At 45.6% G+C, this 22,732-nt stretch overlaps 2 protein-coding genes and 1 pseudogene across 5 annotated transcripts in view; all 3 read left to right on the top strand.

Moving 5' to 3' along the window:
* The window catches only part of LOC308343987 (tripartite motif-containing protein 26-like), a 30,226-nt gene extending 23,695 nt beyond the window's left edge, over positions 1 to 6,531 (top strand). Inside the window, 1 exon segment of the mRNA XM_080805271.1 lies at positions 5,609 to 6,531. Coding sequence (XP_080661397.1) covers positions 5,609 to 5,726 — 118 coding nt within the window. The 3' untranslated portion in view covers positions 5,727 to 6,531.
* A 4,773-nt stretch (positions 6,532 to 11,304) lies between these two features.
* Positions 11,305 to 22,732, top strand: part of LOC308343988 (ubiquitin D-like) — a 20,259-nt gene continuing 8,831 nt past the window's right edge. The window contains exons 1-2 of one of the 3 annotated variants that reach the window (XM_080805275.1): positions 11,328 to 11,472; positions 17,445 to 17,596. Coding sequence is in view for 2 of the 3 variants with exons in the window: in XM_080805272.1 (XP_080661398.1) it covers positions 17,575 to 17,667 (93 nt within the window). In the remaining variant the exon portion in view is untranslated. Of the gene's footprint in view, positions 11,473 to 17,444; positions 17,668 to 22,732 lie in introns of all 3 variants that reach the window. The other 2 variants (XM_080805272.1, XM_080805274.1) reach the window with 2 other exon arrangements.
* On the top strand, positions 16,099 to 16,898 carry LOC308345127 (large ribosomal subunit protein uL22-like; annotated as a pseudogene). The gene is made up of 2 exons: positions 16,099 to 16,123; positions 16,333 to 16,898. The product of its transcript is annotated as a large ribosomal subunit protein uL22-like (transcript).

Here is a 22,732-nt window from a genome sequence, read left to right as displayed (position 1 = left end):
TGTTTAATGGAAATTGTATCTCAACTGTGGATTATAATACTCTCAGTAACATAAATACTTTCTGTTGTCTTATTTAATACCTTTCTGCCTTAAATTCAGTCCTTTCTGATAATAAGATTAAGACTTCGTATTTCTTTCATTTTGTATTTAGCTTAGGTATCTCTGCTCAGCTAAATTTAAAGCTCAGCTATACATATATATATTATACAAATGTATACATAAGTATATCTATATGATTTAAAGCTTTTTATTTTTATTTTTGATTTCTTTTTTTAACTTACTTTACTTAAATTCAATTAGTTAACATATAGTGTATCATTAGTTTTAGATATAGAGTTCAGTAATTCATTAACTGCATAAAATACCCCGTGTTGGGGCGCCTGGATGGCTCAGTTGGTTAAGCGTCTGCCTGCGGCTCAGGTCATGACCCTAGGATCCCGGGATCCAGCCCCACGTCAGGATCCCTGCCCAGTGGGGAGCCTGCTACCCCCTCTCCTTCTGCCTGCTGCTCCCCCTGCTTATGCTTTCTCTCTGGCAAATAAATAAATAAATAAATAGATCCTGGAAAAAAATACCCTGTGCTCATCACATCACATGCCATCCTTCATACCCATCAGCCAGTTACCCCTGCCCCCAACCTCCCCTCCAGCAACCCTTAGTTTGTTTCCTACAGTTCTTATGGTTTCTCTCCCTCTCTGATCTCATCTTCCTTTATTTATCCCTCCCTTATCCTATGATTATCTGCTTTGTTTCTTAAATTCTACATATGAGTGAATCCATATGATAATTATCTTTCTCGGATTGACTTATTTTGCTCAACACAATACCCTTCAGTTCTATCCATGTTGATGTAAATGGCAAGATTTCATCCTTTCTGATGGCTGAGGAATATTCCATTGTATGTATGTACCACATCTTTATCCATCGTTTGTGGATGGACATCTCATTTCTTTTATAGTTTGGCTATTGTGGATACTGGGATGAACACTGGGGTGCCCCTTCAGATCACTACATTTGTATCTTTGGGATAAATACCTAGGAGCACAATTGCTGGGTCATAGGGTAGCTCTATTTTTAATGTCTTGAAGAACCTCCGTACTGTTTTCCAGGGTGGCTGCATCAGCTTACATTCTGACAAACAGTGTAAGAGGGTTCCCCTTTCTCTGCATCCTCACCAACATTTGTTTTTCCTCTCGTCAATTTTAGCCATTCTGACTGGTGTAAGGTGGTATTTCATGGCGGTTTTGATTTGTATTTCCCCCATGCCGAGTGATGTGGAACATTTTTCTCATGTGTCTGTTGGTCATTTATATGTCTTCTTTGGAGAAATGTCTGTTCATGTCTCTTGCCCCCCCCCCCCCTTTTTAAAAAAGATTTTATTTATTTATTTGACAGACAGAGATCACAAGTAGGCAGAGAGGCAGCCAGAGAGAGAGGAGGAAGCAGGCTCCCTGCTGAGCAGAGAGCCCGATACGGGGCTCGATCCCAGGACCCTGGGATCATGACCTGAGCTGAAGCCAGAGGCTTTAACCCACTGAGCCACCCAGGTGCCCCCTCTTGCCCCTTTCTTGACTGGATTCTTTGTTTTGGGGTGTTGAGTTTGAAAAGTTATTTATAGATCTTGGATACTAGCCCTTTATCTGATATGTCATTTGCAAATATCTTCTCCCATTCCGTATGCTGCCTTTAGTTTTGTCGATTGTTTCTTTTGCTGTGTAGAAGCTTTTTATCTTGAGGAAGTCCCAATAGTTTATTTTTGTCTTTGCTTCTCTTGTTTTTGGAGATCTGTCTAGCAAGAAGATGCTGTGACTGAGGTCCGAGAGGTTGCTGCCTGTGTTCTCCTCTGGGATTTTGATGGATTCCTGTCTCACATTGAGGTCTTTCATCCATTTTGAGATTATCTTTGTGTATGATATAAGTGAGTGGTCCACTTTCATTCCTCTATGTAATTTTCCCAGCACCATTTGTTGAAGAAACTGTCTTTTTTTCCATTGGATATTCTTTCCTGGTTTGCCAAAGATTAGTTGACCATAGAGGTGAGGGTCCATTTCTGGGTTCTCTATTCTGTTCCATTGATCTATGTGTCTGTTTTTGTGTCACTACCATATTGTCTTGATGACTACAGTTTTGTAATATAGTTTGAATTTTGGCATTGTGATGCCATCAGCCTTTTTTTTTTTTTTTTCAACATTCCTTTGGCTATTTGGGTTTTTTTCTGGTTCCATACGATTTTTAGGATTATTTGTTCCAGCTTTGAGAAAAATGTTGATGGTATTTTGATAAGGATTGCATTGAATGTGTGGATTGCTCTAGGTAGCATAGACATTTTAACAATGTTTATTCTTCTAATCCATGAGCGTGGACTCTTTTTCCATTTCTTTGTGTCTACTTCAATTTTTTTCATGAGTGTTCTGTAGTTTTCAGAATGCAGACCTTTTACCTCTTTGTTTAGATTTATTCCTAGTTATCTTGTGGTTTTTGGTGCATTGTAAATGGGATCGATTCCTTAATTTCTCTCTCTTCTGCCTCATTGTTAGTGCACAGAATTGCAAGTGGCTTCTGTGCATTCATTTTATATACTGCCACACGGCTGAATTCCTGCATGAGATCTAGCAATTTTGGGGTGGAGTCTTCTGGATTTTCCACGTAAAGTCTGATGTCATCTATGAAGAGTGGAAGTTTGACTTCTTTGCTAATTCAGGTGCCTATTATTTCTTTTTGTTGTCTGACTGCTGAGGCTAGGACTTCTAGTACTATGCTGAATAACAGTGGTGATAGTGGACATTCTTGCTGTGTTTCTGACCTTAGGAGAAAAGCTCTGTTTTCCCCCATTGAGAATGATAATCACTGTGGGCTTTTTGTAAATGGCTATTTATGATGTTGAGGTATGTTTCCTCTATCCCTACACTGTGGAGAGTTTTAATCAGGAAATGATGCTATATTTTGTCAATGCTTTTTCTGCATGAATTCAGAGGATCGTATGGCTCTTGTCTTTTCTTTAATGTAATGTATCAGGGTGATTGATTTGCAAATGTTGAACCACCTTGCAGCCCAGGAATAAATCCCACTTGGCTATGCTGAATAATCCTTTTAATGTACTGTTGGATCGTATTGGTCAGTATCTTGTTGAGTATTTTTGCATCCATGTTCATCAGGGATATTGGTCCATAACGTCCATAATTCTCCTTTTTAATGGGGTCTTTGTCCGGCTTTGGGATCAAGGTAAAGCTGGCCTCAGAGAAGGAATTTGGAAGTTTTCCTTCCATTTCTATTTTTGAAACAGCTTCGGTAGAACAGGTATTATTTCTTCTTTTAATGTTCGGTAGAATTCCTCTCGGAAGCCATCCGGTCCTGGACTCTTGTTTTTTGGGAGGTTTTTGATTACTGCTTCAATTTCCTTTCTGGTTATGGGTCTGTTCAGATTTTCTGGTTCAGTTTTGGTAGTTTTTAAGTTCCTAGGAATGCATCCATTTCTTCCAGATTGTCTAATTTGTTGGCATATAGTTGCTCATAATATGTTCTTAAAATTTTATTTCCTTGGTGTTGGTTGTTATCTCTCCTCTTTTATTCATGATTTTATTTATTTGGGTCTTTTCTTTGTTTTTTGATAAGTCTGTGTAATCGATCTTACATTGATCTTATTAATTCTTTCAAGGAACCAGTTCCTAGTTTCTTTGATCTATCCTACTGTTCTTCTGGTTTCTATTCCATTGATTTCTGCTCTAGTCTTTATTATTTCTCTTCTCCTGCTGGGTTTGGGCTTTATTTCCTGTTCTTTCTCCATCTCCTTAGGTGTAAGGTTAGGTTGTGTATTTGAGACTTTTTCTGTTTCTTGAGAAATGCTTGTATTGTTATATATTGCCTTTTAGGACCACCTTTGCTGCATCCCAAAGGTTCTGAACAGTTGTGTTTTAATTTTCATGTGTTTGCATGAATTTTTAAAAATTCTTCTGTAATTTCCTGGTTGACCCAATCATTCTTTAGCAGGGTGCTCTAAAGTGTTTGAGGGAACAAGCAGGTGTTTGAGTTCCTTCCCAGTTACCTTTTGTGAAAGCTTTTTATTTTCATGTAAACCCAGTAATTTAATTTTGCTTTTGTTTCCCTTGCCTCAGGAGACATATCTAGAAAGATGTTCTTATGGCTGATGTTGGAGACATTCAATGGTAAAGGAATGGGTGAAGGGCGGGCTCTGGGCCCAGAAAACCCCCTTTCTTTCTCTGTAATATTTCCTTAGGGTTTGGCTCTGGCCTTGGGTTCTCATGGCTACCTGCTTCTATGGAGGACATTCACAGCAGGCAGGGACATTGGGGAGGGAGACTCCAAACCAGGGAGTCTGTCCACAAAGCAGTCTAAGGATGTTACCTGGACTAAGGTAGAGTCCAAGTAGGTCCCAGAGCTGATGAAAAGGTATTTTGTGTCTAGAAGTGAGGTAAAATATTGGGAAGCTCTGGGTAACACGGATACATGGTTAAACATTAGAGACATTGTGTTGAGTTAAAGAGGACTGTTACAAAATGCCAAATACGGTATGATTCTGCTTAGAGGAATGATCTAAAGCAACCAATTCCATAGGAAAAGAAAGTAGAAGGGTGGTGGCCAATGGTTAGAAGGAGCGGAAATGAGGGGTTGTGGTTTCATGATTACAGACTTTCAGTTTTGCAGGATAAAACCATTCTGAAAATTGGTTGTACAACAATGTAGATATACATAACCCTACTGAACCGTGTGCCTAACATCTAAAGAGTAAATTTCATGTTACATGTCTTTAATCATACTTAAAAATAAAAGAATAAAAAATACTGGGATAATTAAATAAGATTATTACTTTGAGAATTAATCTCAAAGAAGTGTCTTTGCAAGTGGAGAGAAGTGGTGTGATTTAGGACTAGAAGTTGAAGACGTGGTGAAAGCCCAGAGAATGTGCTCGAAGGCTCCATAAGGAAGCACTGGGTGTGAGCAGCAGATAGGTCCAGCAGTAGATTAGGCACCTCGGTGTGTCTCCTGCATTGACTTCTCTGTGTGGCTCGGGCTTTCATCATGCCCGGCCACCTTTTCAAATAGTGTCGGCCGACAGTAAGAGAATCTGAGCTGGAAGATGTGTCTTAGGACTGCTTACTGTCCTTTACTTCTTCTCTCTAGAAAATTGCAGAGGGGTCTGGAGTATGAGACCAGTGAGTATCTGGAGGGGACAGTGGCTGGTGTTCACCTTAGAGTAAACTCTGCTACTCTGAATTACAGCTTGCCTGTGCAGCATCCCTTATGGACCAGCTCCTTAAATAGGAAGGTCTTTGCGGTGGCTCATGTAACCACATTCTTTATCCTGAGGTCTCGGGGTTCAAAACCGCAAAACTTTCCCCAAAGTTTCTTGATCATAATGATAACAGCTCCTCTCTTCTTTCCTCCCGAGTCTCATCGTGATGTTCATGCTCTTGAATTCTCTCCCTGGCCTTTCTTCACCCTCTGGATAGTACGAGCACTAGATCCAATGCAATCTGTATCCTGGTCCCCAAAAGGAAACTCCCATCATGGTCAGAAGGCCCCAGAACCTAACAGAAAAATCTCCCTTGATATCTTATGATGCCATACCTTTATCCCCTTTCCCCCACAGTGGGGATCATCCTGAATTCGCACACAGCCGATGGTTTCCTCTCAGTGTCTCCGAATGGGAAGAGCATGATACTCACTGGCTTGTGGATGAACAAATACCAGCATGGTCCGAGATTTGACCCTGAGCCTGGAGTGCTGGGCAGTAAGGGCTTCACATGGGGCAAAGTGTACTGGGACATGAAAGTGGACAGGATATGGTGGGACGCAGAGGAGAAGAAGAAGCAACGAAGTACTGGGGTGGAGCCAGGGGTGTGTTTGGCACTAGTAGTCCTGGTGGATTAACAGGCGCTACCAATGGTTACAGTTCCACTGGTTATAGAAATGAGAGTGAAGAGTTGGAGGAGGAGTGGCCACAAGAAAATGAAATATGGCCAACATTCTGCCTGGTGGGAGTGGCAAGAGAGTCAGTGGTGAGAAGAGGATTTCTCAACGTCAGCCCCGAGGAAGGATTCTGGACCCTGCAGCAGTCTTCGGCTGGCGTGTATACAGGCACTAGACCCGAGCCCTTCCAGATTCTGTCCTACCGTCCAAGGCAGATTGGAGTTGCTCTGGATTATGATGGTGGGAAAGTAACCTTTACCAATGCTCGGACTCGGGAGTTTATCTATGAATTCTCCTCTTCTTTCTATGGGAGAATTTTCCCTTTCCTATGGCTTAACTGCATGAGATCTAGACTTACAGTGAGACCCTAAGAGAAGGCCTCATCTGTCCCTTAGGCCTTGATTCATTCCCAACTTTCTACCTCAGCTAGACTGTTTGTCTGGGTTTCCAAATACCCTCACATCATAGGAGCAACACAGTGGAGGCAGGAGTCTCTTATCCTCTACTTTGCCACTAAAAGAGAAATAACACAGGATCCGCTTTTTCTGCAGGGGAAGGGTTGAAATGTCTTTAAAGTACTTATTAAATATGCACTATTGTTAATCTTTTTCTTCTGTTGCCTTTGATTTGATCCTTCATCTGCTCCTGAGATGAAGGTATGAGAAGGAGTGACTGTGTCACTGGATTGCAGCCGTTGCCACTAATAATAGTTGGTTATAACATCCATATTAGTTCTAACTGTAAATATTTTTATGCAATTCATGCCTGATTAATAGTTTCCAAGGTTTGAAATATCCAGAGTGGCTACTGGCTTATCTATTTCTATGTTCTTACCTTTATTGCAGTAGAAAGTGGGGAAGGGGAAGCCATATGAGGTTCAGGCAGATAAAAGTCTTTGAAAGTAAGTCTTACGAAGGAATTCTTATGTCAGCTGGATTTTGAGATGGTAGAAATAGATACTAAAGTCAAATGATTAGTCTAAGCTATAAGCAGCAGAAAACAAATCTGGTTATTTTTATTTTTATTTTTTATTTTTTAAAATTTTTTTTTTAAGATTTTTATATATTTATTCGACAGGCAGAGATCACAAGCAGGCAGAAAGGCAGGCAGAGAGAGAGAGAGGAGAAAGCAGGCTCTCCACGGAGCAGAGAGCCCGACGGGGGCTTGATCCCAGGACCCTGGGATCATGACCTGAGCCGAAGGCAGAGGCTTTAACCCACTGAGCCACCCAGGCGCCCCAAATCTGGTTATTTTTAGAAGAAGTGTAACCTAATGAACAATACTGGAGTGTGCAGAGTGCAAAGAGGGAAGGATATCTGTGTCCATCTACTTGCAATTTCTGGAGGTACTATCATGTTGCCACAAAGCCAGAGTAGGGGCGACTGTGGGAGCTGCAGCCAGAGGGAGGAGGGGATAGAGGGGTCATCAGAGCTTGAGGGGTTTATCATGACTGTCCGTCTGTAAACAGAACACACCATGCTTGACTACAAGTTAGTGGATAGTGGCAGGGCAAATGGCAAGATTTTTTTTTTTTAATGGCCGAGTAGTCTTCCATTGTGTGTGTGTGTGTGTGTGTGTGTGTGTGTGTGTGTGTGTATCTCACGTCTTCTTTGTCCATTCATCTATTGATGGACACTTGGGCTATCGTAAATAATCCTGCTATAAACACGGGGGTGCATAGGTCTTTTCAAATTAGTGTTCTTTGGGTAAATACCCAGTAGTGGAGTTACTGGATCATATGGTCATTCTATTTCTAATTTTCTGAGGAACCTCCATAGTGGCTCCACTAGTTTGCATTCCCAACTGTGCATGAGTATTCTGTTTTTCCCCACATCCTCACCAGCTCATTATTTCTTGTGTTTTTTATTTTAGCCATTATGATAGATATATAGTGATATCTCATTGTGGTTTTAATTTGGATTCCCTTAAAAATTTTTTTTTTAAAGATTTTATTTATTTACTTGACAGATGGAAATCACAGAGAGGTAGGCAGAGAGAGAGGAGGAAGCAGGCTCCCCGCTGAGCAGAGAGCCTGATGCGGGGCTCGATCCCAGGCCCCCGGGACCACGACCCGAGCCAAAGGCAGAGGCCCTAACCCACTGAGCCACCCAGGCGCCCCTGGATTCCCTTTAGATCAATAATGTTGAGGAACTTTTCATGTGTCTGTCTTCTTTGGGAAAATGTCGATTTAGACCCTCTGCCCATTTTTAATTGGATTATTTGGATTTTTGTGTGTTGAGTCGTATGAATTCTTTGTGTTTTGGGTATTAATCCCTTATTGGATATGTCATTTGCAAATGTCTTCTCCCATTCCCTAGGTTGCCTTTTTGTTTTGCTGATGGTTTCCTCTGCTGTGTGAAAGCTTTTTATTTTCATGTAAATCCAGTAGTTTTTTTTTTTTTTTAAGATTTTTATTTATTTATTTGACACAGAGAGAGATCACTAGTAAGCAGAGAGGCAGGCAGAGAGAGAGGGGGAAGCAGGCTCTCCGCCGAGCAGAGAGCCCGATGCGCGGCTGGATCCCAGGACCTCGGGATCATGACCTGAGCCAAAGGCAGAGGCTTTAACCCACTGAGCCACCCAGGCGCCCCTAAACCCAGTAGTTTAATTTTGCTTTTGTTTCCCTTGCCTCAGGAGACATATCTAGAAAGATGTTGTTATGGCTGATGTTGGAGACATTACTGCTTGTGCTCTCTTTTTGGAATTTTATGGTTTCAGGTCTCACATTTAGGTCTTTAACAGTGTGAGTTTATGTTGTGTATGGTGCCATAACGTGGTCCACTTTCATTCTTTCGCATGTCCAGTTTTTCCAACACCATTTGTTGAAGAGAACTTTTTACACCTATATTCTTGCCTCCTTTGTCACAGATCACTTGACCAGAAAAGTGTGGATTTAGTTCTGGAATCTCTATTTTGTTCGATTGACTTACGTGTCTATTTTTGTGCTCAAAATGCTTCTCTTTAGGATAATTTTCCCATTCAAAGGTTAATGTTAATGAGATATTTATTAGATAAACAGAAAAAACGCTAGCAAGAAAAAAAGGAGCCTAGAAAAGACATTCTGTCTGATGTCAGAACCATAGTAGCAGATCTGGGCAAGAACACAGGGCCCAGCACTATCCTAGGAGCATCATCTGTCCTTAGGGCTTGGTGACCAGAGAGCCTCTCAGCATGGTCCAGCAGGGATTCACTGCAGCTCCAGGAAACCCATGCACTAGGTGGAACTCAGGCTCCACTCGGTGAGAGTTACCGGGCGGGCTGGCTGCTGGGGAACCCTTTGGAGCTAGAGCCCAACTTGGACTGGCCTCTTCGGGCTGGACAAAGGCTCCCCACCGCTGTGGGGGCAGCACTCATAGCGACCGCGGGTCTTCTGGCTCGCTCCCGGAATAGGAGAGGACACTGTCAAGCTGTTGGCCTGTACATGGCGGGGGGGGGGGGGCAGTCTTTTGGCAGCGGTGCCCTTGGAGATGACACTGGGGGTGACACAGAACTATGGTGGGTGCCATGCAGATTTGAAGGAAACCAAGGAGCAGCTACAACAGAATGGGGAGAATCTGGCGCCTACCTGTGTGTGTCAATTAGACTTTTGTTCAAAACAGCACTTCCCAACTCCTTCCTTTTTGCCCATAAAACAAAGTTCCTTCCCTTTGGTTGCTGGATTTGCTAAGGGCGTCGTCGTCACTTGCTTGTCCCGAATTGCGGTTCTCTGAATTTCCAAGCTCATTTTTGGCCGGCAAGGCCATTTTTATTGTTAAGGTTAGCATTATTCTGTGGAAGCAGGGGTTTTGTTCGGATTTTCCGTGGCAAGAACGTTACAAGAGCTTCAGTGCCTTCCCGGAACGTTCCCCCCACGGAGAAAACCAAGCCGTGCGGGCAGCGCGCGGCGGTCCGACCCCCGCGCCGCGAGGGCCCTCGCAGGCGTCCTCGAGGTCAGGGCGACGGCTCGGGACGTGGTTCGGCGCGGCTGTGTGCGACCCTTCCTGAGGCTGTGCGCGGGCCCCGAGCCCTGGCCGGTGTCCCAGGTCGTCACGGCCACCCCGGCTCCGCCCCGGAGCCTCTGGGGCGCTTCGGGGAAGGGTGGAGGCTGCGATGCAGGGGAGCGTGTGGCCACACGCTCTGAGCGCCGGACGGTCCCCGCGGTCGCTGAGCACCCGAGGGCGAGCGTTCCTGACCGCGGCCGCCCCCCCCCCGCCCCGCCCCAGCTCGCCCCGCCCCAGCCCGCCCCAGCCCGCCCCTCCCCCCGCCCCAGCCCGCCCGAGGCTCAGTCCCAGAAGCGCCCCCACAACCAGCGCTCGAAGCCCACGGACGGACCCCGAACAGGGCCATCCCCCGGCTCTGGCCGCTGCGCCACAAACCACGGCACCGGACACCGGCCGCCAGCAGGTCAGGTCCGGTCGGGCCCAGCTGGGCAAGAGGGCCGGCCTGGGGGTCCCGAGCCCGCCCCCCGCCCGCGCGCCGCCCCTCGTTCCTTGTCAGTTCTCAGCCCTCACGGCCCATCTGGCGCCCCATCGAGCGTCCTGGGCCTCTCCGTGGCCCCTCGGCTGCTCCCGCCAGCACTCCCGGGTGTCCGTCCTTCAGCCCTCCTAGGCCTTCTCGGTAAACGCTCGGCGCGCCCAGCCGCCACTCCGCCCCGTCCGACTGTCCTCCCCAGCGCGCTCGTCCTCCCTCCACTCCGCCCCGTCCGACTGTCCTCCCCAGGGCGCCCGTCCTCCCCCGCCCCTCCCCGTCACCAGTCGGGCGGTTGCGTCAATCCTTGGCACCGCGCGATTCCTCCCTCGGCCCTCCCCGCCGCCGCTCGGCGGGCTCCGCCAACCTTCGACACTACACGTATCCTCCCTCGGTCCTCCCCGTCACCATTCGGCCCGCTCCGTCAGTCCTCGACACTACCCATACCCTGTTTCGGCCCTCCCCGCCGCCGCTCGGCCCACGCCGTCAATCCTCGGCTCTGCCCACGTCCTCCCTCCGCCCTCCCCGCCGCCGCTCGGCTCTCCCCGTCAGCACTCGGCCCATTCCGTCAATCTTCGGCACCGCCCACGTCCTCCTTCCGCCCTCCCCTCCGCCCTCCCCTCCGCCCTCCCCGCCGCCGCTCGGCCTACTCCGCCAACCTTCGACACTACACGTATCCTCCCTCGGCCCTCCCCGTCACCCTTCGGCCCGCTCCGTCAGTCCTCGACACTACACACACCCTGTTTCCGCCCTCCTCGCCGCCGCTCGGCTCTCCCCGTCAGCACTCGGCCCATTCCGTCAATCCTCGGCTCCGCCCACGTCCTCCCTCCGCCCTCCCCGCCGCCGCTCGGCTCTCCCCGTCAGCACTCGGCCCATTCCGTCAATCCTCGGCTCTGCCCACGTCCTCCCTCGGCCCTCCCCGCCGCCGCTCGGCTCTCCAGTCGCCACGCGGCCCACTCCGTCAACCCTCAGCCTGCACAAGTCGTCCCTCGGCTCTCTCTGCCGACTTTCGCTACTTTCCGACTGTCTGGGCTCTTGGCCTGGGTCCAGGGCTCTGTGGCCCCACTACCTCGAGAGGGCGGGGTCCGCTGGCCGATGGTGAGCCCCAGGAAGCCCCAGCATGGTCTCTAGGTTCGGCGCCCGTCGTCGGGGTGCGGGGGCTGGGAGGGGTAGGGGTTCCTCGGGCAGTCGGGGTCCAGATCCGGGTTGGAGGCCTCGGGTGAGCTGAGTGTTAGAGGCTGAAGACTAGGACCGGCCTCAGGGTCAGGGTCAGGCTTGGGGTCCGCATAGGGTGAAGCTGGGAGTACTCGCCCCCTTCCCCTTCCCCCACGTGCACGGGAGCTCTTCGGGATGGAGGGGACTCGCCGGGGGACACACATGACCGCTGTTCCACCCCCATCCCGGGTCCTGGGCTCAGAGAGCGGGAGCGGGACGGTCCTCGGGACCACTGCCCCTTCCCCGCCAAGTCAGCCCTGCGGAGAGCGGGGGGCGCGGGGCCCCCCGGGGAAGGGGGCTGCCGGCCCCACTGCGCCTGCGCGGCCTCGGCTTCCCGCGCGGCCCCGGCTTCCCGCGCGGCCCGACCCTGGAGGCACGCACTCAGGGGACACCCCTGGGCTTACACAGGACTGGGCGCAGTGACCAGCCAGCCTGCAGGAGCTGCCTTGTCGGGGCCGCTGGGGCTCCCCTGGCACCGGTCGAACCCTTTGTCCCATCTCAGGGGCCAGCTGGGGATGGGTCAGCTGTCACGTCCAGGTGTTAGGACGAGCCCTTGGTCACCCACCAGCCAGGCAGGCATCTCCGATCCTTCCGCTCTGGCCAGCCTGGGTCGTGACACCCCCCACCGCCCCGTACTGAGCTGACCGCTGCTGGGGAAATGGACAGGTCCATGGGGGGTTCTGATGCTCTGCATCTGCGGAGTTGCGGCGCCTCCTTGCCCACAGCCTCCTAGCCTGCCGAGACAGGTGGTGACCCCCTAAGCCCCGAGTGTGGCCCTGACCAGAACAGCCACAGCGCAGACGGGTGCAGCAATCCCCTTTCCTTCCAGCCGTGACACGTATTTGACGGTCAGACTCGACAAGAACCAGAGATGTGGGAGCCACCGTGGCTCCCAGCGGGCAGTTTCTCCTTGAGCCCTCATGGTCCTGGAGAGTCACAGGCACTGCCCGGGGCAGGTGGCCTCTGGACAGGCACACAAGATTCTGTGAATGTAGAATGTTCCGCAAGGGGAGTCATTGGTATTTTGCCTGATTAGACTGGATTTGTGGGTTTTGAGGGAACAGATCAAAGGAGCTTAACCTTGTGATCTTAACTGTTGTTCACCTGGTGGAGGAAGTGCTGTTAGATTTCATAGGGGAAATGATTTCCTGTCATGTGTATACTTTTCGTCTTCTTTTTTTAATTTAAATTCAGTTAGCCAACTTATAGGACGTTAGTTTTTGATGTAGCCTTCAGTGATGCATCAGTTGCATGTAACACCCAGTGCTCATCAAATCCTGGGCCCTCCTTAATGCTTGTCACCCAACTACCCCATCCCCCTACTGCACTTTGCCAAACCCTCAAGTTTGTTTCCCAGAGTCCACAGTCTCTCATGGTTTGTCTCTCTCTCTAATTCATTTCCATTCAGGTTTCCTCCTCCTCTCATGATCCTCTGCACTATTCCTTATGTTCCACATGTGAGTGAAACCATGTGATAATTGTCTTTCTCTGCCTGACTTATTTAACTCAGCATAATCCCCTCCAGTCCCATCCATGTCTGATGCAAATGGTGGGTATTCATACTTTCTGATGGCGGAGTAGTATTCCACTGTATATATGGACCACATCTTCTTTATCCATTCATCTCTTGAAGGGCATCTTGGCTCCTTCCACAGTTTGGCTATCATGGCCATTGCTGCTATGAACATTGGGGTACAAGTGCCCCTTCTTTTCACTTCATCCGTATCTTTGGGGTAAGTACCCCATGGTGCAATTGCTGGGTCATAGGGTAGCTCTATTTTTAATTTTTTGAGGAAGCTCCACACTGTTTTCCAAAGTGGCTGCACCAACTTGCATTCCCACCAACATGTAAGAGGGTTCCCCTTTCTCCACAACTTCTCCAACATTTTTTGTTTCTTCCTTTGTTATTTTTTGCCCTTCTCACTGGTGTGAGGTGGTATCTCAGTGTGCTTTTGATTTGTATTTCCCTGATGGCTAGTGAGGTTGAACATTTTTTCATGAGTCTATTAGCCATTTGTATGTTTTTTTTGGAGAAGTGTCTGTTCATGTCTTCTGCCCATTTTTTTTTTAAAGATTTTATTCATTTATTTGATAGACACAGCAAGAGAGGGAACACAAGCAGGGGGAGTGGGAGAGAGAGAAGCAGGCTTCCCACTGAGCAGGAAGCCCATTGCAGGGCTCGATCTCAGGACCCTGGGATCAGGACCTGAGCTGAAGGCAGACACTTAACAACTGAGCCAGCCAGTTGCCCCCTTCTGCCCATTTTTTGAGTGGATTATTTGTTTTTTTTGAGTTTTGAGTTTCAGAAGTTCTTTATAGATCTTGGATACCAGCCCTTTGTAGTGTCATTTGCAAGTATCTTCTCCCATTCCGTGGGTCGCCTCTTAGTTTTGTTGACTGCTTTGCTGTGGAGAAGATTTTTATCTTGATGGAGTCCCAAAAGTTCAGTTTTGCTTTTGTTTCCCTTGCCTTTGGAGACATGTTGTAAGAGAAGTTGCTGATTCATGATTTTATTGATTTGGGTCCTTCCCTTTTTCTTTTGAATATGTCTGGCCAGAGGTTTATCGATCTTACCAATTCTTTCAAAGAACCAGCTTCTGGTTTCATTGATCTCTTTTACTTTTTTCTGGTTTCTGTCTCATTTATTTCTGTACTGATCTTTATTATTTCTCTTCTCCTGCTTGGTTTAGGTCTTATTTTCTGTTCTTTCTCCAGGATCTTTAAGTGTAAGCTTAGCTTGTGCATTTGGGATTTTTCTAATTTTTTGAGAGAGGCTTGGATGGCTATGTATTTCCCTCTTAGGACCGCCTTTGCAGTATCCCGTAGGTTTTGGACCAATGAGTTCTCATTGTCATTGGTTTCCATGAATTGTTTAAGTTCTTTAATTTCCTGGTTGACCTAATCATTCTTGAGCAGGGTGTTCTTTACTTACAAGTGTTTGAGTTCCTTCCAAACTGCTTCTTGTGGTTGAGTTCCAGTTTCAAAGAATAGTAGTCTGAAAATATGCAGGGAATAATCTCAGTCTTTTGGTGTCCGTTGAGCCCTGATTTGTGACCCAGTATGTGGTCTATTCTGGAGAAAGTTCCATGTGCACTTGAGAAGAATGAGTATTCTGTTGTTTTAGGGTGGAATGTTCTGTATATATCTACTAAGTCTCTCTGGTCTAGTGTGTCTTTGAAAGCTCTTGTTTGTTTGTTGTTCTGCATAAATGATCTGTTCATTGCTGAGAGTAGAGTGTTGAGGTCTCCTACTGTTATGTATTATTTTCAATATGATTCTTAATTTTGGTTAATAGTTGGCTTGTGTAGTTGGCTGCTCCTATGTTGGAGACATAGATATTTACAATTGTTAGATCTTCTACTTGGGTAGACCCTTTAAATATGATATAATATCCCTCTACATCTCTTACTACAGTCTTTGGTTTAAAATCTAATTTGTCTGATATGAGAATTGCTACCCGCACTTTCTTTTGAGGTCCATTGGCATGACAAATGGTTCTTCATCCCTTCACTTTCAATCTGAAGGTGTCTTTAGGTTCAAAATGAGTCTCTTGTAGACAGTTTATGAATGGATCCTACCTTTGTGTCCAGTCTGTAACCCTGTGCCATTTCATGGGAGAATTTAGGCTATTCTTATTGAGGATAACTACTGAAAGATATGAATTTAGTGCTATCATATTGCCTGTAAAGTCCTTGTTTCTGTAGATTGTCTCTAAATTTGTGGTCTGTGTTGTTATTGGGGTCTTTCTTCTTTTATAGAATTCCCCCTTAAAATTTCTTGCAGGGCTGGCTTGGTGGTCACATATTCTTTCAGTTTCTGCTGGTCCTGGAAGCTCTTTGTCTCTCTCTCTGTTCTAAGTGACAGCCTTGCTGAGTAAGGTATCCTTGGCTGCATGTTCTTCTCATTTAGTACGCTGACTATGTCCTGCCAGCCCTTTCTGGCTTGCCAGGTCTCTGTGGACAGGTCTAACATTATTCTGATGTTCTTCCTTCTGTATGTAAGCAATCTTTTCCCCCTACCTGCTCTAGGGTAGCTTCCTTGGCTCTAAGATTTGCAAGTTTTATTATTCTATGCTGGAGTGTTGGTCTGTTTTTATTGATCTTAGGAGGGGTCCTCTCTGCCTCTTGGACATGAATGCTTGTTTCCTTCTCCAGGTTAAGGAAGTTCTCAGCTATGATTTGCTCAGTATATCTTCTAGATCTCTCTCTCCACCCCTTCAGGGATCCTAATAATTCTGACATTAGAATGTTTCATAGTATCATTGATCCAAGTCTGATCTCATGGACTTCTAGCTGTTTATCCCTATCTTCCTTGGCTTCCTTCCTTTCTTCAGCTTATTTTCTAGATCACTCTGCATCTTTTTCCCTGTCTGTTAGAGTATTCAGTTAAGACTGCATCTCATTCATAGCATTTTTTAGTTTGGCCTGATTAGATCTCATTTCTGCCCTCAGATTCTATACTATATCATAACTCTGGCATCATAATATGGTCCAAAGGGACGTGGACAGCATGTGCTGGAACTACAGGAAGAAAAGTATGGTGTGTCCTATTTGGTGATTTCTGTAGTGTGACGACTTCTACCACACCTGATTTTAGGCTTCCAGTAAAAGTGTAACTTTACTGAAAATGCAGATTTGGAGAGCTGTACACAGTAACACACCCCCATGCAGTGTATTACGGTGTTTTTTTTAAATCATACAGACACAATAGGTGTCAATAAGCATAGTTTAGCATAAAATATAGCTCATCCCATAAGCAGTCTGAGGTTATCTCTGAAAATAGTTCACTATTCACTTGACCCAGAAAACCCTACAAAATCATGCAAATCAAGAAGCTCAAATCTTCATGTTCACTTTAAGAACACACCTGAAACTGCCCAGGCCATCAGAAATATGCATATCTGGAAAGCCACCAAGTATCTGAAGGACGTCATTGCAGAAGCAGCGTGCACCGCTCCCTGGGTACAATGGTGGCATTGGGAGGTGTGCCCAGGCCAAACAGAGGGGTGGACACGGGACCGGTGGGCCAAAAAGAGTGCCGAATTTTACTGCACATGCTTAAAAATGCAGAGAGTCATGCTGAGCTTAAGAGTTCAGTAGATTCTCTGGTCCCTGAGCACATCCAGGTGAACAAAGGCCCCAAGATGTGACACAGAAGTTACTGGGTTCATGGTCAGATTCAACCACACGTGAGCTCTCCCTGCCACACTGAGATGATCCTTACTGAGAACGAGCAGATTGTTCCTGACGCAGAAGAGGAGGCCGCCCAGAAGGAAAAGCTATCCCAGAAGAACTGAAGAAGCAAAAATGTATGGCCTGGGAGTAAATTCTGCATAAAATAAATACAAATAAAAGCAAAAAAAAATCAGAGAATATAATAAAGTAACCAGGAAATGATCACTTTAAAATATTTGTGCTGTTAATATAACTTAAAAGTTTATAATGACTTATTTTTAATAGTGGCTGTTTTAACAACTGGTTTGCAGAATGCCTGAAAATCTAACTCCTCTCATGAGAAAATATGAGGCAGCTCGGGCGGCCTCCGGGTATGGGCCTTCTGGGCACGCCACAGAACCTCACTTGGTTCCACCGTATTGATGATATATAATTACACAAGCAGGATGAGCCAGGATCGGTGAATATGTTGGTGGTATTGGTAAGGCAGTGTACCCCTGAGATTGGGAGAGAAACCCTGTTACGTTTCAAGGCCCTCCACATCCCTGAAGTTTCTAGAGGGCCAGTGGTCTGGAGCATGCCAGGTCATTGCTCTAAGGTAAAGAACACATTATTCCTTGTCATATTTAACACAGTTAATGGTAACACCACTAGTGCCTGGACACCCTCCTTCTATTCCAGAGGCAACATGTTTGCGTTCACGAGACCATTTCCAGTGACTGACTGGATCCCAGAACAGAACGGGGCTCTGCAGTAGCTCCACCACAGCCAAGAGATGCCCAGGCTGTAGAGGTCGCCGAGGTGGGACAAGATGCAGCGTGGTGTTCCTGCTGGTAAGGCCCCAACAGAGAGTCACAACGCACACCCCAGGTTCCTGATCAAGCCGTGCTGTGTACTGCAAGAGGTGTGTCCTATTAGGGGATAGCTCCTGGCCCACTCCTGGGCTTTAGTAGAGACAGGGCTCCTGACGTGGGACAGCGAATATCCATGGGGGCGCTGGGAACTGCCCGTGAGGAGCTGGGTGCTAGCGGACCAATCAAGGGATAAGGTCAGGAGTTACAGCTTTAATTACCGTTGGATAGACATACCACATCCCAGATCAAAAATGAGCAGAACCGAGTGCTGCACAAGGCCTGTGAGCAGGTGGTTCAGATCTCCTCGCCCCCCACATTCTTGCTTCTGCCCCTCCCTTCACTCACACCAGTGGCTGCACGGGGGTGTTCCAGGTTGCCTACTGCTGCGGAACCAACTGCCCCCAAAATTGGTGACTTAACCAACAACTATTGAACGGTTTCTCATAATGTGAGCCAGACACGGGGAGTGTTTGGCTGGTGTTCTTTTGTTCCATGTGGCATCAGCTGGGATCACTGGGAGGGGTTTGGCCAGGAAATGGACTACTCCAGAGCCGAAGACAGCTGTACTCCTATGATCAGTACCTCGGTTTGTTCAACCGGAAGTCTTGGTTCTTCTGGATTCCGGTCCACCTGCCTGTTCTCTCAGGGCCTCTCCACATGGTCCGTCCGACATGGTAGTCAAACCTCACTTTTAAAAAACGTTTTTAAAATTTAAATTCAATTAATTAACATATAATGTATTATAGGCTTCAGAGGTACATGCCTGTGACTCATCAGTCTTTTTTTTTTTTAAAGATCTTATTTATTTATTTATTTGACAGAGAAAGGCACATCGAGAGAGGGAACACAAGCAGGGGGAGCTGGAGAGGGAGAAGCAGGCTCCCCGCTGAGCAGGGAGCCCAGTGTGGGGCTTGATCCCAGGACCCTGGGATCATGACCTGGGCTGAAGACAGACACTTAATGACTGAGCCACCCAGGCACCCCTCATCAGTCTTGTGTAATACCCAGTGCTCATTACATCAGATGCCCTCCTTAATGCCCATCACCCAGTTACTCCATCCCTCTACCTACCTGCCCTCCGGCAACCCTCAGACTGTGTCCTATGATTAAGAGTCTCTTACTGTTTGTCTCTCACTAGTTTCATCTTGTTTTATTTTTCCTTCCCTTCCCCTCTGATCTTCTGTTGTGTTTCTTAAATTCCACATATCACTGAGATCATATGACATTGTCTTTCTCTGATTGGCTTACTTTACTTGGCATCATACCCTCTAGTTGTATCCATGTCATTGTAAATGGCAAGGTTTCATTTCTTGGTTGACTGAATAGTATTCCATAGCATTCCATGTACCACATCTTCTTTATCCATTCATCTGTTGATGGACATCTGGAGTCTTTCCATAGTTTGGCTATTGTGGACGTTGCTGCTATGAACATTGGGGTGCAGGTGCTCCTTTGCATCCCTACATTTGTATCTTTGGAGTAAATACCCAGTAGCGCGATTGCTGGGTCATAGGGTAGCTCTATTTTCAACTTCTTGAGGAACCTCCATGCTGTTTTCCAGAGCGGCTGCACCAGCTTGCATTCCCACCAACAGTGTAGGAGGGTTCTCTTTTCTCTCCATTCTTGCCAGCATCTGTCATTTCCTGACTTGTTCATGTTAGCCATTCTGACTGGGGTAAAGTGGTATTGCATTGTGGTTTTGATTTGTTTTTCCCTGATGCTGAATGAAGTTGGTGATTTTTTCATGTATCTGTTGGCCATTTGGATGTCTTTTTTGGAGAAACGTTTGTTCATGCCTTCTGCCCATTTTGTGACTGGATCATTTACTCTTTGGGTATTGAGTTTGCGTTCTTTTTAGATTTTGGATACCAGCCCTTTATCAGATATGTCATTTGCAAATATGTTCTCCATTTCCTTAGGTTGCCTTTTGGTTTCGACAACTGTTCCTTTGCTGTGCAGAAGCTTTTTATCTTGAGGAAGTCCCAATAGTTCATTTTTGCTTTTGTTTCCCTTGCCTTTGGAGACATGTCCAACAAGAAATTGCTGCGGCCAACGTTGAAGAGGTTGCTGCCTGAGTTCTCCTCTAGGATTTTGATGGAGTTTTGTCTCACATTGAGGTCTTTCATCTGTTTTGAGTCTATTTTTGTGTGTGGTATAAGGAAATGGTCTAGTTTCATTCTTCTGCATGTGGCTGTCCAATTTTTCCCAAAACCATATATTGAAGAAAATCTCTTTTTTCCATTGGATCTTCTTTCCTGTTTCATTGAAGATTGTTGACCATCCACTTCTGGGGTTTCTATTCTGTTCCATTGATCTATATATCTGTTTTTGTGCAAGTAGCACACTGTCTTGATGATTACAGCTTTGTAACAGAGCTTAAAGTCCAGAACTGTGATGCCACCAGCTCAGATTTTCTTTTTCAACATTTCTTTGACTATTTGGGGTCTTTTCTGGTTCCATACAAGTTTTGGGATTGTTTGTTCCAGCCCTGTGAAAAATGTCGATGGTATTGTGATAGGGATAGACACTTACCAGTATTTATTCTTCCAATTGATGAGCATGGAATGTTTTTCCTTGTGTCTTCCTCAACTTGTTTCATGAGTGTTCTGTAGTTTTTTGAGTACAAATCCTTTGCCTCTTTGGTTAGGTATATTCCAAAGTATCTTATGGCTTGGGTGCAATTGTAAATGGGCTTGACTCCTTAATTTCTTTTCTTGTGTCTCATTGTTAGTGTATAGAAATGCAGCTGATTTTTGTGTTTTGATTTTATATCCTGCCACTTTGCTGAATTGCTGTGTGAGTTCTAGTAACTTGGGGGTATAGCGTTTTTGGGTTTTCCATATAGAGTATCATGTCATCTGCAAAGAGAGAGTTTGACTTCATCTTTGCTGATTCAGATGCCTTTCATTTATTTTTGTTGTCTGATTGGTGGGGCTAGGACTTTTAGTACTACGTTGAATAGCAGTGATGATAGGGGACATCCCTGCCATGTTCCTGACCTTAAGGGAAAAGCTCTCATTCTTTTCCCATTGAGAATGATATTCACTGTGGGCTTTTCATAGATGGCTTTTGTGATACTGAGGTATGTTCCCTCTATCCCTATACTGTGAAGGGTTTTAATCAAGAGATGATGCTGTATTTGATCAAATTCTTTTTCTGCATCAATTGAAAGGGTCATATGGTTCTTGGCCTTTCTTTTAAACATGTATTGTATCACCCTGATTAATTTGCAGATCTTGAGCCAGGCTTGGAGCCCAGGCATGAATCCCATTTTGCCGTGGTGAATAATCCTTTTTATGTACTGTTGGATTCTTTTGGCTAGTATTTTGGTGAGAATATTTGCATCCATGTTTATCAGGGATATTGGGCTGTAATTCTCCTTTGTGGTGGGGTCTTTGTCTGCTTTTGGGGTCAATGTAGTGCTGGCCTCATAGAATGAGTTTGGAAGATTTCCTTCCATTTCTATTTTTTGAAACAGCTTCAGAAGAGTAGGTATTATGTCTTCTTTAAATGTTTGGTAGAATTCCCCTGGGAAGCCATCTGGCCCTGGACTCGTGTGTTGGGAGATCTTTGATGACTGTTTCGATTTCCTTGCTGGTTATGGGTCTGTTTAAGTTTTTTATTTCTTCCAGTTTCAGTCTCGTCGTTTATACATGTCTAGGAATGCATTCATTTCTTCCAGATGCCTATATTTTTGTGGGTGGGGATGTGTTAGCTCCTAATATGTTGTTATACTTGTCTGTATTTCCTTGATGTTGGTCATGATCTCTCCCCTTTCCTTCATGGTTTTATTAATTTGTGTCCTTTACTTTTGGATAAGCCTGGCCAGAGGTTTTTCAATCTTATCAATTCTTTCAAAGAACCACCTTCTAGATTTGTTGATCTGTTCCCCTGTTCTTCTGGTCTCTATTTCATTGATTTCTGTTTTAATCTTTATTATTTCTCATCTCCTGTTGGGTTTAGGCCTCATTTGCTGTTCTTTCACCAGATCATTTAGGTGTACGGTTAGCTTGTGTATTTGGGATTTTTCTAATTTTTTTGAGAGTCTTGTAATGCTACGTACTTCCCTCTTAGGACCACCTTTGCTGTTTTGAACTAATGCATTTTCATTCTCATTGGTTTCAGTGAATTATTTAAATACTTTAATTTCCTGGTTGACCCCTTCATTCTTTTGCAGGATGCTCTTTAACCTCCAAGTGTTTGTGTTCCTTTCAAATTTCCTCTTGTGATTGAGTTCCAGTTTCAAAGTATTGTGGTGTGAAAATATGCAGGGGACAATCTCAGTCTTTTGGTACTGGTTGTGACCTGATTTGTGACCTGGTATGGGATCTATTTTGGAGAATGTCCCATGTGCACTCAAGAAGAATGAGTTTTCTGTTGTTTTAGGATGGAATATTCTGTATATATCTACAAAGTGTATCTGGTCCTATGTGTCTTTCAAAGCTCTTGTTTCTTTTTGATCTTCTGCCTCATGATCTGTGAGTGGAATGCTGAGGTCTCCTCACAGTAATGTATTATTATCACCATGTTACTTTATTTTGGGTATTAATTGTTTTATATAATCGGCTGTTCCCACTTTGGGGGCAGAGATATTTACAATTGTTAGATCTTCTTGTTGGGCAGACCCTTTAAGCATGATGTAGTGTTTCTCTACATCTTTTACGACAGTATTTGGTTTAAAATCTAATTGATATGAGGTTCACTACCCAGCTTTCTTTTTTTATTTTTTTTTTAAGATTTTATTTATTATTTATTTATTTGTCAGAGAGAAAGAGAGAGAGAGAGAGAGAGACCCCAAGCAGGCAGAGGCAGAGGGAGAAGCCGGCTCCCTGCTGAGCAAGGAGCCCGATGCGGGACTTGATCCCAGGACCCCGGGATCATGACCTGATCCGAAGGCAGCATCTTAACCAACTGAGCCACTCATGCATCCCTACCCCAGCTTTCTTTTGAGGTCCATTGTGTGGTAAATGGTTCTCCATCCTCTCACTTTCCATCTGGAGGTGTCCTTAGTTTCAAAATGAGTCTGTTATAGACAGCATATGGATGGTTCTTTCTCTTTTATCCAATCTGATACCCTGTGTTTTTTGATTGCAGTATTTAGCCCATTTACATTCA

The sequence above is a fragment of the Martes martes genome, assembly GCF_963455335.1.
Source record: "Martes martes genome assembly, chromosome: 6".
Classification (NCBI taxonomy): Eukaryota; Metazoa; Chordata; class Mammalia; order Carnivora; family Mustelidae; genus Martes; species Martes martes.
The sequence above is the reverse complement of the archived record's forward strand: the minus strand, read 5'-3'. Positions and strand labels throughout refer to the sequence as shown.